Raw genomic sequence first — 16870 nt, 5'->3', positions numbered from 1 at the left:
TGTCTCTATGTCTGTCTGTCTGTCTGTCTGTCTGTCTGTCTGTCTGTCTGTATGTATGTCTGTCTGTCTCTATGTCTGTCTGTCTGTCTGTCTGTCTGTCTGTCTCTATGTCTGTCTGTCTGTCTGTCTGTCTCTATGTATGTCTGTCTCTATGTCTGTCTGTCTGTCTCTATGTCTGTCTGTCTCTATGTCTGTCTGTCTGTCTGTCTCTATGTCTGTCTGTCTGTCTGTCTGTCTGTCTGTCTGTCTGTGTCTATGTCTGTCTGTCTGTCTGTCTGTCTCTATGTCTGACTGTCTGTCTGTCTCTATGTCTGTCTGTCTGTCTGTCTCTATGTCTGTCTGTCTGTCTGTCTGTCTCTGTCTGTCTCTTTGTATGTATGTCTGTCTCTATGTATGTCTGTCTGTCTCTTTGTCTGTCTGTCTGTATGTATCTTTGTCTGTCTGTCTGTCTCTATGTATGTCTGTCTGTCTATCTCTATGTATGTCTGTCTGTCTGTCTGTCTGTCTCTATGTCTGTCTGTCTCTATGTCTGTCTGTCTGTCTATCTCTATGTACGTCTGTCTCTGTCTGTCTGTCTGTCTCTATGTCTGTCTGTCTGTCTGTCTGTCTGTCTGTCTGTATCTCTGTCTGTCTGTCTATCTCTATGTATGTCTGTCTGTCTGTCTCTATGTCTGTCTGTCTGTCTGTATGTCTGTCTGTCTGTCTGTCTCTATGTACATCTGTCTCTGTCTGTCTGTCTGTCTCTATGTCTGTCTGTCTGTCTGTCTATCTCTATGTATGTCTGTCTGTCTGTCTGTCTGTATGTATGTCTGTCTGTCTGTCTCTATGTCTGTCTGTCTCTATGTCTGTCTGTCTGACTGTCTGTCTCTATGTCTGTCTGACTGTCTGTCTGTCTCTATGTCTGTCTGTCTCTATGTATGTCTGTCTGTCTCTATGTATGTCTGTCTGTCTGTCTGTCTGTCTGTCTGTCTCTATGTCTGTCTGTCTGTCTGTCTCTGTCTGTCTGTCTGTCTCTATGTCTGTCTGTCTGTCATTCTGCATCTAAATCTAAATCATAGTGTACAAGAAGAAGAGTGAAGAAATCTCTGTGTGAAGCTTTGAATCATATCCTGAAAAGCTGTAAATAACCATGATTTGATTCTGGGGGTCTGTTGCCATCTGCTGGCGAGGTGAGAAGTTTTTGATTAATATTTTCACTCAGAAAAAAAAAACTCACAAACTATGCCAATGTTGTGTACCGCTTTAAATTAGTTTCCTAGGAATTGGAACAAATGTACTTTGTAACTTTTTCAAAGTAATTTCACTCCAAAAATTTCATTTTTCAAATGAAAAGCATATGTTTTCACTGCAGAGATACATAACATCATTCAAATAAGCTTACAATTTATTCACAGTGTGGATTTATTTATGAATTTAAGTCATTTATTATTATTATTATTATTATTATTATTATTTCTTATATCACTGAAGACACAAAATTTGAAACAACTGATTTTGGCTGGAAAATTAATTTATTTTAATCTATTTTTGTGAAAATATATTGTTTTCCCCCAGTTCGACTGGATTTGAAAAGCAGCAGTGTTCTGTGGCAGTCGGGTCAACCAGTGGTGGATGACGAGTCTCATCAAGTTAATGTGGATGGATCCTTCAGGGAAGTATGAACTCAAACGGAGAGAGGCAGGTTCTCATCACACCGCCTTTCGTTCATTCACCTGTTCATGACACACTGCACATCATCAGATGCACGGGGAGAATGGGGCTTGAATGATGGAAAACATTATGAAAAATAAAGACATAGATGTTAGTAAAGAGGGGGGGAGCTATTTACAGAGTCCCTATATGGCATGTCTGTCATTATAAGCACCACTGAGAGAGAAACTTGCATTGGTTTAAGATCAAATCCCCTCCGTTCTCAAGCAGAGCCGGGCTCCTCTGTCATATCACAGGTTGGGTTGATGATTTTGTGTTGTAACTCTACTCGGCTTTCTTGGGCTTCCTCTTGCGGGTTCCTTCACTCAGTTCCTCCTTGGTTTTGGCAGGCGAGAGGGGCACAGAGGCAGCGGCTGGTGCAGAGTGGTGGTGATCATGGGCATCTTCAATATCAAGGGGTGAACCGAATAGCAGGTGGCACAGCCAGGATTCGATGAGGGCGAAGGGTGATCCGTGAGAGTGACGGGCCGTCATAAACACCTGGATAAGGAATAGTAAATATTTTTGAGTAATGAAGTTAGAAATGTCTCAGCTATTACCTTTTATGAATAGTTTAGTTTTGATTGCCTGTGCAAAAAGTCAAAATGGGCATTGTTATTGGCCACTGCTATTGGGCTGCTAAAGCCAAAAGTATACTGCGGTTTATGGTCTGAGTGCCGCAGATTTCACGCACATACTGTTAGCGTGCAGTGTGTTTTTTTTTAATCGCCCTTATGCTGAGTTCACACATGCACCTTGAGGTTTTTTTTTGCAATAGTAAGTTTGTCCACAAGGTGGCAATTTTTTTTTTTTATTGTGCATTTGTAATACACAGACAATTATGAATAATAGTTGACTTAAATAAAACAACCCAGCATGTTGGGTTAAAACATTTAACCCAACCAGCTGGGTCAAATAATCCAGTGTGTGTTCTGTCCAATATTTACCCAGCACTGGGTTGCCAAATAACCCAAATTGGGTTGATTTTAACCCAGCATTTTTTAGAGTGTGTATTTACAGATGCTTGTAAATGCATAGGTACTATTTTATACACATGTGGCATTGCATCCTACTGAAACACCTAAATTCAATAATTTAAGACGTGTGTCCCAATACTTTTGTCCATACACAGTAATTTTTTGAGATTCTTTGAGATAAAACTACTGCCCATGTATCTTGGCAGACTCTCCATCTGAAAGAGAGCTAATTTTGCAAAGCAGGGCTCACGTCATGTTAAGTATCATGAAATTTTGCTGAACATTTGCCTTGACATATTATGGGCATTCAGACAATGAACGAATTCAGATTGATTCCCTTTTTAGACTAAAATACAGAGTTACATTTGTGTTTTCTGATATTTACACTCTTCCTTATATTTCAACTTAATATCTTATATTTCTTAAACAAGCTTATTATTACCTTAGTTGTGGCCATGAAGAGTGTAAAGAGGCAGATGAGTGTGCTTTTAGACACAGGGAGCAAGTGAGCCTCCTGAAGGGTGAACAGAATGGCTCCATACAGACTGGCCTTGGTAGGGCTGAAAAATACAAGAATCACATTCTAAGCATTTATAAAAGTCTAAAACATGAACAGCTTCAGAAGACTTTGAATAAAACACATGAGTCATATGGACTAATTAATGATATTTAAGGTGGTTTTTGTTCTTTTTGGAATTTGGAAGACAATTTTTCAAACTTTATTTAATTTTTTTTTTTTTTTTTTCAAAGTCAGTTACAAAGAGGTAAATAGGCCCAGTTTGAATCAGAAAAGTAAGACTGATTACCTCTTGGCTAACTGCTAGTTGTTCAAACTAGTTCTTAAGACAATCTTAACATAGACATATTTATGCAGCTGTCCAATGGAAAAGACATGGCTCTCCAAATTTCTGCTTCTGTGTAAAGGTTTTCCACTTACAATGACATTTTGAGCACTTCATTGGTCTCTGGCTTCCAGACTCCTCGCAGCAGCTGCTCGAAATTGGACATGAGTGCGACCCCTGACCCTGTGAGTTTTAACAGAGACAATCAGCAGAGCAGCACAGATCTCCCGCGCAAGAGTTTTAAAGGGTCTTATGAAAGTGTTACATGACCCCTAAAATAAATCCCTCTGGAGATATAAGATACTTACCCTTAACATAACCAGTAATGACCATGATCAGCCAGCCGTGGTGATACGCATGTTGAGCGTGATGAACTCCAGCAGCGATTTTACGTGTGCGGACCACTTCTTTCATTGCAACTAGCACAAGTTTCACAGGCAGAAATGCCACACATTTGTAAAACAGGTTAAGAGGGCAGAAGAAAATCAGGTACCTGAACAAAAGAGAAGAAGAAACAAACACATTCTGATAAAAAGATACAATAATAGATAATCACACAAGTTTGGTATGATATAGAAAGAAGAGGATTTAATAAAGGTACTAGAAATCTATGAGCTGCTATATTAGTCTGTAGAACTGCTTTGTTACTTGTATGTGTAAGCAATTAAGACGTGGTAAATGTGGAAACATCAGATGTATTCAGATCAAGACATGAACAAAGTTGTTATTTAGGGATGTGACACAAAGAGTTTAGTTGTTTATGGCTGCCTAGCAATTTACCACATTAATATAGAATACCAACTGATGTGCTGTCACATGTGCGTATATCAGCTGTTTATACTGGCTTCAGAATGTAGGCTCAAAACTGTTTGTTTTATAATATTATTTTTATTTTCAGTAATATTAGTTCTACAATTAGCACTTTTAAGATGAAGAGTTCATAATCGTATTATGTATTTCATTAGATTATCAAAAACAGACATAGTTAATAAAATAAAATCAATTTTTGATTACATTTCCAGCAAAAAAAAATAATAATTATATATAATATATATATATATATATATATATATATATATATATATATATATATATATATATATATATATATAGTATATAAACAGATATATGCACATTTTGATTTAATACTATAAGATAACTTATTACAATGAGAGAATAATAAAATTATCATGATATGAACTGATTATATGGTGCAAGAAATTATCATGTTACAAACAAAGATATAATTTTCAGATTTTAGATCCAGATTTATCTTCAAGATCTATCTTAAAGTGATCTTTGAAGTGACTTCGGTGTCATATGCAGAGTGTACAAGCACTGAATCATTTAAAAATCCTCACCACACAGCTGATGCCAGGAGGATGTGACTGTTGTTATGGAAATAGTCGATGGGAGACACACCAAGCATTATGTCTGCTAGTATGTAGCTTCCAAAGCAGTAGAGCATTGCACAAAGCCATGAGGCCACTGGGCTTTTACGGGACACTTCCACAGCACCTGATTAACACAAACCAACACAGAATACCTTCACTTTAAACACTTAACCTTTACATGTATACATTTATAAATACACAACAAGTTCCAAAAATCTGAATGTCCCATTATTATAATTTAAAATCGGACATTCAATTCTTGCAACACAAAAAGAAATACTTCATAAAAGATGTCTATGTGACTTGTTCACCAAGTGATTGACCACAGTTTACATTGTTATCTACTAAAAATATTCCTCTCCACTAGACAGTTAACTAAACCTAAACTGGATGAAATATTATGAAAAGACTTTACCGATCATTTGACCACAACTTCTCTAATGTGCGCTAATGGTACTTTTTTGGAGGGTGGGGAGAAAAAAAAAACGGCAGCTGTAGTTTCCAGAATCTAACATTTACCTAAATTCATACCACATTTTACTATAAAAATACGTTACTAACATTTTATGTTTTCAGATTGAACTTTATAATATACTGACAACCACCTTTAAAAACCCAGGTAGTGAAGAGAAACCCACATGAGGAATCAAAGTTTTTCTACAAGCTGAGGTAAATACTAATAAAGAAAATGCACACAGTGTCATACAGAAACACAAAACACCATTACAGTAACACACGACACATAAAATGTAACATAATCCTAATGTACATAACAAATAAGACAAAAACTAAGAAGTAACATAGTTACAGAGAATTCTGAGAATTTAAGTTTTTTTTACTGTAAATGACGAGAACTATACAAAGCAGTACATTTAACAGTATGTTACTGTAAAATTACATGAAATGCCCCATTAGATCAGTTTTTCACAATATATACAGTAGTAAAGGAATATACCCTGTTTTTACAGTAGCATTTACTGTAACCATTAAAATTATATAAATGTGACCCTCTACCACAAAACCAGTCTTAAGCCGCTGGGGTTTATTTGTAGCAATAGCCAAAAAATACAATGTATGGGTCTAAATGATTGATTTTTCTTTTATGCCAAAAATCATTAGAAAATTAAGTAAAGTTCATTTTCAATGAAGATATTTTGTAAATTTCCTACTGTAAACATATTTAAACTTAATTTTTGATTTGTAATATGCATTGCTAAGAACTTCAATTGGACAACTTTAAAGGCGATTTTCTCAATATTTATATATTTTTTTTTTGCACCCTCAGATTCCAGGTTTTCAAATAGTTGTATCTCGGCCAAATATTGTCCTATCCTAACAAATGATATACACCATGCATCAATGGAAAGCTTACACACACACACACACACACACACACACACACACACACACACACATATATATATATATATATACACACATACGCCTTTTTTATGACAGTGAACATCAAAAACACGCTCTAAAGCAATGTTAGAAGGACCACATGATGTCCACAAATCTCCAGGGATGAACACATCTTACAAAACAGGTGTAGCTTGGGTCGTTACGCACCCAACGGGCATTTTGAATGAAAAACGATCCTCTCAAATGTGGCCTAAAAATAAACAGAAGCCTAAAGCTTTTCGTTCGTCTCAAACTGCAGGCCTGTTCCATCCTCCAACCCGCACAAACAGCTGACAGGATGAACTGCAGCGAGCAACTGGCTAATGTTTGGATGAAGTGGTGGATATTTAGATCACATTCTTCACCATCAATACGATTTATCACAAGTTTGTGAATGGTATTATGGTATAGAGCATGAATAGTTATATATCTGTGCCCTGGTATATCTGAAAGCCTGATGCAATTTTAAGTGACAGCATCAACTCATATTCTGTTCTCATCGGATAGGTCAGAAAGCATGTAAAAATAAAACCAATTAAATCTGTAATACTGAATGAGCACTAGTGGACTAATTTATATTTCATTCACTTCAAAATAAAAGTAATACATTAAAATTTTAAATTGGCATTAAGTAAATGTTGCTGATATTTATTTATTTATTTTTATTTTTATTATCATCATTTTAATGTCAAAAAAGACCTACTTTTTAGCATAACAACATTATCATTGTAATTATCATTACAATAATAAAAGGTGATTTAGGCCTACAAAATAAAAAAATAAATAAATACTACTATACTGCTACTTCTACTACTACTACTAATAATAAAACATTTAAAAGTAGGATTATATAGTGTCAGGTAGAGAACCATCATTGAGAATAATAGAAATTACAAAGTCCAAAGCGTCCACATTCATTACATTAATGAAAATGTCGGAGAGAAAGTGTGCTTAGTTGTCATGAAACTAATGTTGCAATGAAATGCAATGGAAAAAACAAACAACAACAAGAACAACAACAACAAAAAATGTGGTTTAATTCTGAAATAGGCTACGACTTGGACATGTTTCAAATATGACTCGTTGAAAGGAAGCAAGTCCTAAGTTACATAAATTTGCTTAACAAATTTACTGGGCTTGGTTTTGTCCTTTCCTCTGCTGCTGTCTATTTAGGGCGCTTCTATTTATTGCAAAGAGACTCGCAATGGAATGTGCACGGACTCTATCGTGTTTCGAGGAGGGTCTTCAAGAGTGGGACAACTCGTCCCACCCCCCAAAATAAAGAAAATGCTGAATGATACGTTGCGACATTGATAAAATATAAAAATACGCACGTAGGCTATAGGACTGTTCTGCAAAGGGTACTATTGCAAACACAATGCCATTTGACAGTAAACTAAATTACACAACACTTGTTGAAAACAATAATTATTATTTTATGGCTTGAAAATGAATTATTTCATATTTAACGCAGTAGCTAATTAAATGCATTTATCCACGCGCAAATGCAAAGAATAATAAATAAATAAAAACCCGTCATTTAAATTTGATCCAAATAAAGCTCAAGTGCAGTATTCTTCTGTTATCCCTAAAGAACAATTCTACTTACCTGGTTCATATTTGAGGTAGAGTATTGACACTATATAATAAGCGACATCAAAAACTGGGAACATCGCCATTTTCGAGAAATAGTGGGCAATTTCGCCCAGATTTAGGACATCCAGCACCTCCATGATGTTCTGACCCTTCCGCATGAACAGATCTTCAAGAGACTCGCCGTGTGCACGAGTAAAAGGCTCCGCTCACATGCAGATGCCTATTAATACACAGCACAAGCTTAGGCGCACTACTGAGGCGACATCAACACGCAGATCTCATGCGGAGGAGCTACTGCCGCTTACTGGATGACCGCGAAACGCGCTCATAATCGATCATCAGTCGAGCTTGTTACATCGCGAATACCAGATCCAGATGTTATTGTTTTATTGTCATTGCATAAATAGCCGTGACCTCATATAGCCTGCTGAAAACCCTCACCTTAAACCAGCCTTTAATATGATTTTGCTATTCAAAAAGGATGAATTAAACTTAAACACTTAAAGATACCACTAACAAAACATCCTATTCATATAGACTTCTGCCATGTATTTGGGTGTGGATCATTCATGTAGTACCACTCTTTATATAGGCCTATGCCATAGTACCATAATACTATATGGTAGTTTACGTTAGTATTAGTATACCATGGCAATACAATGGTTTTGTTTGTTGGTTGTTTTCCTGTGGTCAAATTCCCATGATACTACCAACTGATGCCACCATGGTATCATATGGTCACATGCAGGGTCGTCCTTTGAGTGGTGCGTGCCCTGAGCTTTGAGGGCCCTGCTCAACGCCCCACACCCAATACCATGACATTAATGAATCGAGGGGGACCCACTTTCTACCTTGCACTGGGCCCTGCGTCAGCTAAGGACACATGATAAGTCAAAGTTATACAGAGATCATCTTACTAGGAGATGAGGGGGTTTATATTATGGTTACTTATTATTGGAGAAAAGGTAATGGCTAACTTGGATCACGTGTGCCAACCAATCACATTACAGCCTTGACGTCATTGAATTTCAGTCAGAGCTGTGCAACACTCACTCGCCGTTTACGGGTACCATACGAATGAATGAGAAGTGCCGTGAACTAAATAAAAAAATAGTGTAAATAGTTCAATCTTAAAGTGTCGATCAGTGTAAGACATGTTGAAGATTAGCCGACAGGCTGTCAGTTCATTAAATGATAAGCCCTTTGCTATAAAAAGCTGTTTATTTAGCATAGTGAAGCCTCTCCTCCATTGACATTCATTCATTCATTCTAAAAAAAAAATTTACCACGTACTGCCAGACCGGAAGAGTTAGCCGTTACACTTTTTCAGCTAAAGGTTGCAGACTTGCTTTCTAGTGGCTTTTGAGTTATAGGCCTAAATATAGGTTGGGGGTTCTGTGTCTTGCTCAAGGGTCTCATCTCAAACATGGTATTGAAGTGGAAGAGAGCAATGTATATTCACTCCCCTCACCGGCAATTCCTGCCAGACCTAAGACTTGAACCTGAAACCTTTGGGTTACAAGTCCAACTCTCTAATCATTAGGCCATTAACAGGGGTGGACTGGCCATCTAGACATTCTGGAGAAGTCCAGAACGGCTGTCCATCCGACGGCCATCGGCCTGGCTGGTTCATCATCAAAGAAAAAGTGTCAGATAAAAAGTGACGTTGACGGCCGACAAAGGGGGGAGCTAATGCAATCTATTTTTGCTTATAAGAAACAGTGTTGCCAAGTCGGGCTACTTTAATACTGTTGCCGGAGGTTGTTTTTCATGTCCGCGGGTTGAAAAACGACCTCAATAATGTGATATTTAGCCCCTGAAAATGCAAATTTTATCCCCGGAAGCTATTTTTAATGGGGGACCCCTCTCGAAAGCTACGGGGGCTAGTTTTGGGAAAGTTTTGAGTACTGATTGGGCGGGGTCTTTTTTGTGAAAACCTGGCAACCCTGATAAGAGCCCAAAAACTGACGGAGTGTGGGCTCGTGATGACAAGCAAAAGACGTGAAGATAAAGGCAGTTGGGAGAAGCTAAAAGGGAAAAAAGCGATCAGTTACATCAGGTTACCTTTGCCCGCCTCTCTCACTATACACAGCATGTAGCCTATAGCACTATAGTAAAATCCCAGGTCCGAGCATCCACTGCTATTTTCACTCCGCATTGTCTGGCATGAATATTCCATTCATTCATAAAGAGACAGCAGCGATTATACAATGGGTACATTTGAGAGCTATTGAGTTAGAAAATAGAGTAAATGAAGTAGCCTATAAGGTGAATTAGTCTGATTAACATGACACACACATGACACACACACACACACACACACACACACACACACACACACACACACAGACATATGAATACTCAAATTAAAGAATTCTGTTGTTTCTGGTTTCTAGATTCTAGGTTTATGTTTATCATTGTCATAAACATTTTGCATTTTGCTTTTGTATGTAGAGTTCAAGTATTTTAGTTCATACAATAATACATTTATTTCAATCCTCTGTTGAAAAAAGAAAATAGAAAGCATCACATAATTTGTAATAGTTTTATTAGTTATAATGAAAATTGTATTGTTTTAATGGAGACTGTAATGGCACCTGTTGGTCTCTTCTGGTAATTGGTCACCTTCTATTCATGGCTTTTGTTAAAGTTACTAAATCCTAATGTAATATGTCCCAAAACACACAACAGGAAACCATTGGTTTAACTGGTTAAAAGTTGGTGGTTTGTAATGTTTGTAATGGTATTTTTTAGTGGAAATTTCTGTGATGGTTTCTATTGTTTTTGTCAGCAGGGTCACCATGGGTTTTGTTATGTTATCTGCCATAAATGCAACAGGATTTCTGTAATATTGTAAAAGAGTAGCGACTGTTTGTTGTTGTGGTGGGCCTATTTGGGAAAAAATCCAGGGCCGTTTTTTACTCCCAGTCCGTCCCTGGCCATTAGTGAGCAAAGTGGGTTCACCAGTTATTGTTTTTAAACTAATTTATGTGGAAAAGACATGAAACTCTAGCTGACTGACGGTGTTGGGGGTAGTGCATTACACTTTTTCAAATAAGTAACTTGAGTTGACAGTTCTCATGTTGCCACTTTTCCCAACACTGCTAATTGATAGGTTCTTTACATGCAATCTGCTAGCAATCACAACATTTACTACATAGCACAAGCTGATTTGCCTCTGCTGATTCTGCAGCCATCGAGCTTGCTTTCTTGAGATTTAAATAGTCTGCTTCAGTGTTCCTCTGAAATCCTCCACCTCCCCCAGTTCCACCTGTCTAGATCTGTTATGGTATTTATGTATGCCCATTCATGCAGCAGCTGCAAATCTTACAAGCTCACAGAAGTGTGTCTGTGTATCTATTGGCTGTATCATGCGTAGTAATCTAGTCCGCTAAGACCAAATGCATTAACATAAGGTGCATCCAAAATCACTCATAATCAAATCTACTCTAAATTCAAATCTGCGTTCGCTGGCTGGCGCTGAGCCAGAAAAAGATGCGTTTTTACAGCGCTGCGCATTATGACCAATCACACATGATGCTGTTGAGCTTATGAATGCAATGACCAATCAGAGACGTTCAGGTGAGTCATCGCTGAATGTTTGTGTTTGGTTCACTCACTCGGAATTCTGCTCTCTGGCAATTCTCTCATCAGAAACAACAAAGTGCAGATGTGCGTACGAATGTAAGTAGTATATTAAATTACAGTGTAATTAGCTTCAGTGATTATAATGACAGTTTTTGAGAGTGCTTAATATGTTCTTTGATAATGCAAATGATCTTTGCTTTCTGTACAATGAAAGTGTTATAATTAGTAAATTATTATTATTATTATTATTTTAAATTCACATTAAATAAAAAGTCTGTCGCATTAAAAATATTTTATGGCATGACACCCATATCTGGTAGGCTACCTTGAGTAGTTTTTTTTTTTTTTTAATAGATTACACTATTGGGCTACTTTGCCCATCGCCCATTATGAATCAACTAACATAATTTATAAAGGTGCAAAATGCATTTTCTTACACATTTTTGATATTGTCGACACGTTTGGGAATATTTCGAATAAAAATGAAAAAAATAAAAATAAAACACAAGCCTATACCAGTTATACTTATACGACTGCTGTATGTCACATGACAAGCATGGCGAGAACCCATCAACCCCCCCTCCCTCCACCCCCGCCTTCAATCGTGCCCCCTTAAAAAAAATGTATGCATGACACCCGTCCTAGGTCCTAGATATAGTAAGTACATATAGTTAATTATTACTTATCAAGTCAAGTCAAGTCAAGTCTGCTTTATTGTCAATTCTTCCACATGTACAGTACATACATACAGAGAATCGAAATTGCGTTACTCTCAGACCCCCGGTGCATACAGATAACACTAACAGTAGAGCCTAAAAATCTAGATCAAATATAAAATATAAAATAAAAGTTTATATTAGGGGAATGTAAAAAGGACATAATAGAAAAAATAAAATAAAAATAAGGTTAAATAAAAGTAGCGCAAGGCTCATAGCAGATAGAGTGCAAACCAGTGAACAAAAAGTGCAGATAAAAAGATTTTTAGTGCATAAAAAAAATAGCTTATTCAGTCTGATTAAAAGTGACAAAGTGACAAAGGGCTCAAGAGCAGTTATTTTTTTAAACTGACTGATGAGGTGGTAGAATGATGTCAGTTCCATGGTGAATGAGTGAATGAGGTAGTGAGCAGACCACTGCTGCACAAAGTGATTGGTGCATGACATCGTATGTTAGAGGGAGGGGGGGTGGAAGGACCTGGGGATGTGGGACCTGGGGGGGGGGGGGGGGTTCATAGTTCAGTGGTGCCTGAGGCAGAAGAGGGACGGGGGGGCAAGTTCGGGAGCGAGTTCAGCTTCCTGACAGCCTGATGGATGAAGCTGTCCTTCAGTCTGCTGGTCCTGGCCTGGAGACTTCGCATTCTCCTCCCTGATGGCAGCAGACTGAAGAAGCTGTGTGACGGGTGAGTGGGATCACCTGCAATGCAGAGGGCTTTTCGAGTGAGACGGGTTCCATAAATGTCCTGGAGGGAGGGGAGAGAGACACCAATGATCTTCTCAGCTGCTCTCACTATGCGTTGCAGAGTCTTCCGGCAGGTCGCGTTGCAGGCGCTATACCACACAGTGATGCAGCTCGTCAGAATGCTCTCGATGGTGCCTCTGTAGAAGGTGCACATGATGGGGGGTGGGGCTCTGGCTCTCCTCAGTTTGCGGAGGAAGTAGAGACGCTGCTGTGATTTATGTATGTACTTATATGTATAATATTAATTACACTGTAACAATTACACTTTATAATAAAATGCAACCAATTTTGGAATCTGATTACGTAATCCAGAGTACATGTAATCAATTATTACCCAACACTCAGTATACAGTTTTATGCAGTGTGTGTGTGTGTGTGTGAGAGTCCTCTCGCAGCAACAGTCGTGTCCTGTATCTGCCGTCAGGGGGCGGTGATAAACGGAGGATTCATACTGTATTCATACACAGATCGAAGAAGAAGAAGACGAACCGAGGCGCATAATCATCAGCCAAAATGATCGGAGATCTTTTAATTTTTGGGTAAATGTCACATTTTTCTAAAGCAGGATACATTTCGCACTATTATCAAACAGAAAGTTGTTCGTGATGTTCATATGTGTGGTATATTATTGTCACTGTGTTTTCCTCACTCCACATCACTCATTTTCTTATGTTTTCAGCACTCTGCTCGTGAACGCCGGCGCTGTGCTCAACTTCAAACTGTGAGTGAGAGCACTAATGTTATCTGTCAGTGTTCATTTGGGTGATTGCTTGTTAATCGGTGTCTGTGTGCAGAAAGAAGAGAGTAACGCAGTCTCAAGGGTTTGGCGATGAATCCGGATCGTCCAGCACTGGTATCAGCAATTCATTAACTTCATTAATTATAATAGTTAATTAAATATTTTTGGGACAGTATAATATTAAGTGTACAGTGAGCAGACGGCTGACAGCTACAGGTCACCACAGAGGCCCTAAATCTATCATGGCATAGAGCTGGAATGCATTTTTATGAAATATATCAAATGTTAGATAAAAGATGCTGCATTTTCTCCCTAAATATTGTTGGATCATATCTGACTTTTATTATGCATTATTTAGGTGACAACATCAGAGAGTTTTTGCTGAGTCTGCGGTACTTTCGCATATTCATTGCTCTTTGGAACATTTTCATCATGTTTTGCATGATCTTGTGAGTATCGACTTTATAAACATTTAGTCATGCTCTCAAAATAATCATGTTTATCTCTTAAAAACACTGTTTTTGTGGAGAGTTGCATAATTTAAAGTGTTCTTGTGTTTGTTTTCAGGTTATTTGGATCATAGATTGCGGTTACATCACTGCAGACACAAAAGAGAGAATTGTTGCAGCATTGGGTGGATTTATCGGAATGAGTTTTTTTTTAGTGTGGGATGTCTTGAAGTCTTAAGACGTCTGTATATTTTGTACAAAAGATTGATATTGCCTTTTCTGTCTGTGAATCAAATGGGGACAGAACACATTTCTTAGTGCCCTATACAAATGTCAGTTATTTCAGTTTTAGTGGATGTACAATTCACTAATTTAAAACCTTGGAGAAGCAGGCTTTGTGACCATTCATATAACAGAAGAAACATGTAAAGAGCTACTGCTTGGTTAACATGGAAGAATGCTTTAAAACCATGTGCAGTATAGTATTTAATTATGGTGTTAAATGCATAAGAGCACCATTATCTTGATAGGACCTAAAAATAATGACCTCTAAGTTCCTGCATTTTAGACACAACCTACATTAATCATACAATTTAACATTTGCATGACCCCCACACAAATTTCACACCACTGAAAGCTTAGCTTGATTTACATTATTTGACCTCTATAAAAGGTCACACACAAAAAAAGCCCCCCACACACAGTTTTCATAAATGCAAAGTCATTAACTAGTTTTATTGAAACAGTAAAAGAGGTAACTGCCTGCTGAAAGACCATTTACACAAGCATAGAACCAACAAGTTACAAGCAATAATTAGTGAAAGCATTCTGAGAAATTAAAGTTGAACAAACTTGAATGCCTCAAAAAGCACGTTGGAACACTAGTAGGTCAAAATAATAGCAACTTTAATACTCTAAAACTTTAAAAAGGTATTTCCTCTCCTATGGCTGGTAAACACTAGTCTGCTTTGAGAAAACCCCTCGTGTATGTCATCCACTGCTCCACATGGGCTTGGCACTGAAGGGCATTCAGGAACACAGGTCGCTCAAACGCCTAGAAAAGGAAGAAACCATTAGATTTTACTTCACATTTAAGCTGGAGAATGGGAAAAATAAAATACACTCTTGGAAAAAATAAATACCTTCACATGTGGCCATTCGTCAAGGGTCTCTCATTGTGTGGTCCTCTTGAATTACAGAATTCTCCTTTTTTTGGAAAGACATAAAAAAGGACTTCAGAACAAGAAAAGTACCACTATGTATGCAAAGCGATTCTAATGGTGCTTCAGAGAAATTGGCTTAAAGTTTAGAGCAAATGTCAACACTATCGATCTGCTGGGGAAAAAAGATCAGTCATCACATGCACCGTGTGAATGGCAACCAGTTGTGCTAAGAACACACCCAGTCTCACCTGTTTTGGGGAGTTAAAGACTTATGAAACGAAGTCTGATGAATTTAAGGTCATCCATTTGGCTCCAGTATGATCTGTGGGATAGGGAGTAGTAAACGTCAATGACTTTTCAAAACACGAACGTCAAATTTTGGCACAACTATATGGTTGCTCAGATCATTTGGCTTATTTTTTTAAGAAAAAGGTCAACAGTGTCGATCTGCTGGGGAAAAAAGATCAGTCATCATTGCTACCAAAAGTGTTGAAGCAAAGTCTAGAGGAAATCTAAACTCACCAAAATCTGAGGAAGCACTGTAGGAAACCTCCATGGTCCAACAGCCCACATACTGTAAAACAAACAGATATAGAGTGAAATTCATAATACAGCTGCTAAGATAGTGTAGCCACTGGAAAAAACCTACTGCTTAATTACCATGTGCAACGTTGAAACAATTGAATAACATTAACTTGTGTGAATCCATCTTAGTAACAACCATATGCTCTAAATAGGCTAGTATAATAGAATAGTAAACCAGAACCAGTCAAGTTTTCTTTGTCTCTAGAACTTTCCCGGGTGCACAGGAAACGAGCCACGTGGTCAGCGCGGAGCTACACGAAAATCCTTAATTTTAGTTATTTTAATTTTAGTTTTATTCGTACAACTTTAGCACTGTGTAACACTACAGAACGAGACTTAAAAAACGTTTCTAGTAGAAAAAAATAAATAAAAACCACAAAGTGCTTACCCTTCACAAGATACACGGAACTGGGAAGAACAAACGCGCGATCCCGCCTTTTATAGTTCACACGCATGCGCAGTGAGAGTTTGTTGCGATGACGTCAGGTTGGGTTCTGGGTTCCAAGTTCCAACCTCTGATCTAAAATAATATGCAGGCTAATTATAAATCGATGGTTCTAGCATTAAAAGACGAAATGGCTAAGAGGTACATTAACTACATTTCTTACATATATAACATTTTAACCATCCGTGTTAAAGGCAAGCCACCATACGTTTGGTCCTCCTTTAAATATCAATGTTTTTCATTTAGTTTATGTAGTCTACAGAATATGCCTGACGAAAGTGTTGCAACACTAAGAATATTTACCATCATTATTATCTAATTTTAAAAGTTTTGAAAAATCCTTCAAAAAAATTTGTTATTTAGATGGTTAAACAACCTACAGTGTTTATATATATATATATATATATATATATATATATATATATATATATATATATATATATATATATATATATATACCATATTACAAATGCAACAACTATATTTGATATAAACCATCTTACATTTGCAACAACTATGTTGACTTTTTACTTTTGCTGCTTGC

At 37.4% G+C, this 16870-nt stretch overlaps 2 protein-coding genes, 1 long non-coding RNA gene and 2 other non-coding genes across 5 annotated transcripts; 1 reads left to right on the top strand and 4 right to left on the bottom strand.

The window, feature by feature from the left end:
- Positions 1 to 1492: 1492 nt before the first annotated feature.
- LOC109087323 (trimeric intracellular cation channel type A-like) lies at positions 1493 to 8125 on the bottom strand. Its single transcript, XM_019101528.2, has 6 exons — positions 7913 to 8125; positions 4870 to 5026; positions 3817 to 4001; positions 3604 to 3691; positions 3109 to 3226; positions 1493 to 2190 (listed from the first exon to the last, which is right to left on the bottom strand). The coding sequence occupies exons 1-6, from the start codon at positions 8055 to 8057 to the stop codon at positions 1975 to 1977; spliced, it is 909 nt and encodes a 302-aa protein (XP_018957073.1). The 5' UTR covers positions 8058 to 8125; the 3' UTR covers positions 1493 to 1974.
- Positions 8126 to 13341: 5216 nt separating this feature from the next.
- LOC109087333 (small integral membrane protein 7) lies at positions 13342 to 15286 on the top strand. The gene is made up of 5 exons (XM_019101542.2): positions 13342 to 13484; positions 13625 to 13666; positions 13740 to 13798; positions 14043 to 14133; positions 14252 to 15286. The coding sequence occupies exons 1-5, from the start codon at positions 13459 to 13461 to the stop codon at positions 14265 to 14267; spliced, it is 234 nt and encodes a 77-aa protein (XP_018957087.1). The 5' UTR covers positions 13342 to 13458; the 3' UTR covers positions 14268 to 15286.
- On the bottom strand, positions 14838 to 16363 carry LOC109087335. Its single transcript, XR_006155803.1, has 5 exons — positions 16270 to 16363; positions 15819 to 15870; positions 15545 to 15618; positions 15276 to 15339; positions 14838 to 15187 (listed from the first exon to the last, which is right to left on the bottom strand). It is a non-coding gene; the product is annotated as an uncharacterized LOC109087335 (long non-coding RNA).
- Positions 15410 to 15503, bottom strand: LOC122138971. The gene has a single exon (XR_006155946.1). It is a non-coding gene; the product is annotated as a small nucleolar SNORD12/SNORD106 (small nucleolar RNA).
- On the bottom strand, positions 15687 to 15781 carry LOC122138970. Its single transcript, XR_006155945.1, has one exon. It is a non-coding gene; the product is annotated as a small nucleolar SNORD12/SNORD106 (small nucleolar RNA).
- Positions 16364 to 16870: the final 507 nt, after the last annotated feature.

This window comes from Cyprinus carpio, chromosome B11 (genome assembly GCF_018340385.1).
Source record: "Cyprinus carpio isolate SPL01 chromosome B11, ASM1834038v1, whole genome shotgun sequence".
Lineage (NCBI taxonomy): Eukaryota > Metazoa > Chordata > Actinopteri > Cypriniformes > Cyprinidae > Cyprinus > Cyprinus carpio.
Note: the sequence above shows the minus strand (reverse complement) of the source record. Positions and strands in the feature narration are given on the sequence as shown.

Coding starts and splice junctions, on each gene's coding strand:
- LOC109087333 (XM_019101542.2), top strand. CDS start 13,459: ATGATCGGAGATCTTTTAATTTTTGG. Junction 13,485..13,624: donor GGAGATCTTTTAATTTTTGG/GTAAATGTCACA, acceptor TTATGTTTTCAG/CACTCTGCTCGTGAACGCCG. Junction 13,667..13,739: donor GCTGTGCTCAACTTCAAACT/GTGAGTGAGAGC, acceptor GTCTGTGTGCAG/AAAGAAGAGAGTAACGCAGT.
- LOC109087323 (XM_019101528.2), bottom strand. CDS start 8,057: ATGCGGAAGGGTCAGAACATCATGGAGGTGCTGGATGTCCTAAATCTG. Junction 4,002..4,869: donor CTCCTGGCATCAGCTGTGTG/GTGAGGATTTTT, acceptor TCTTTTGTTCAG/GTACCTGATTTTCTTCTGCC. Junction 3,227..3,603: donor GAAGTGCTCAAAATGTCATT/GTAAGTGGAAAA, acceptor TGTATTTTTCAG/CCCTACCAAGGCCAGTCTGT.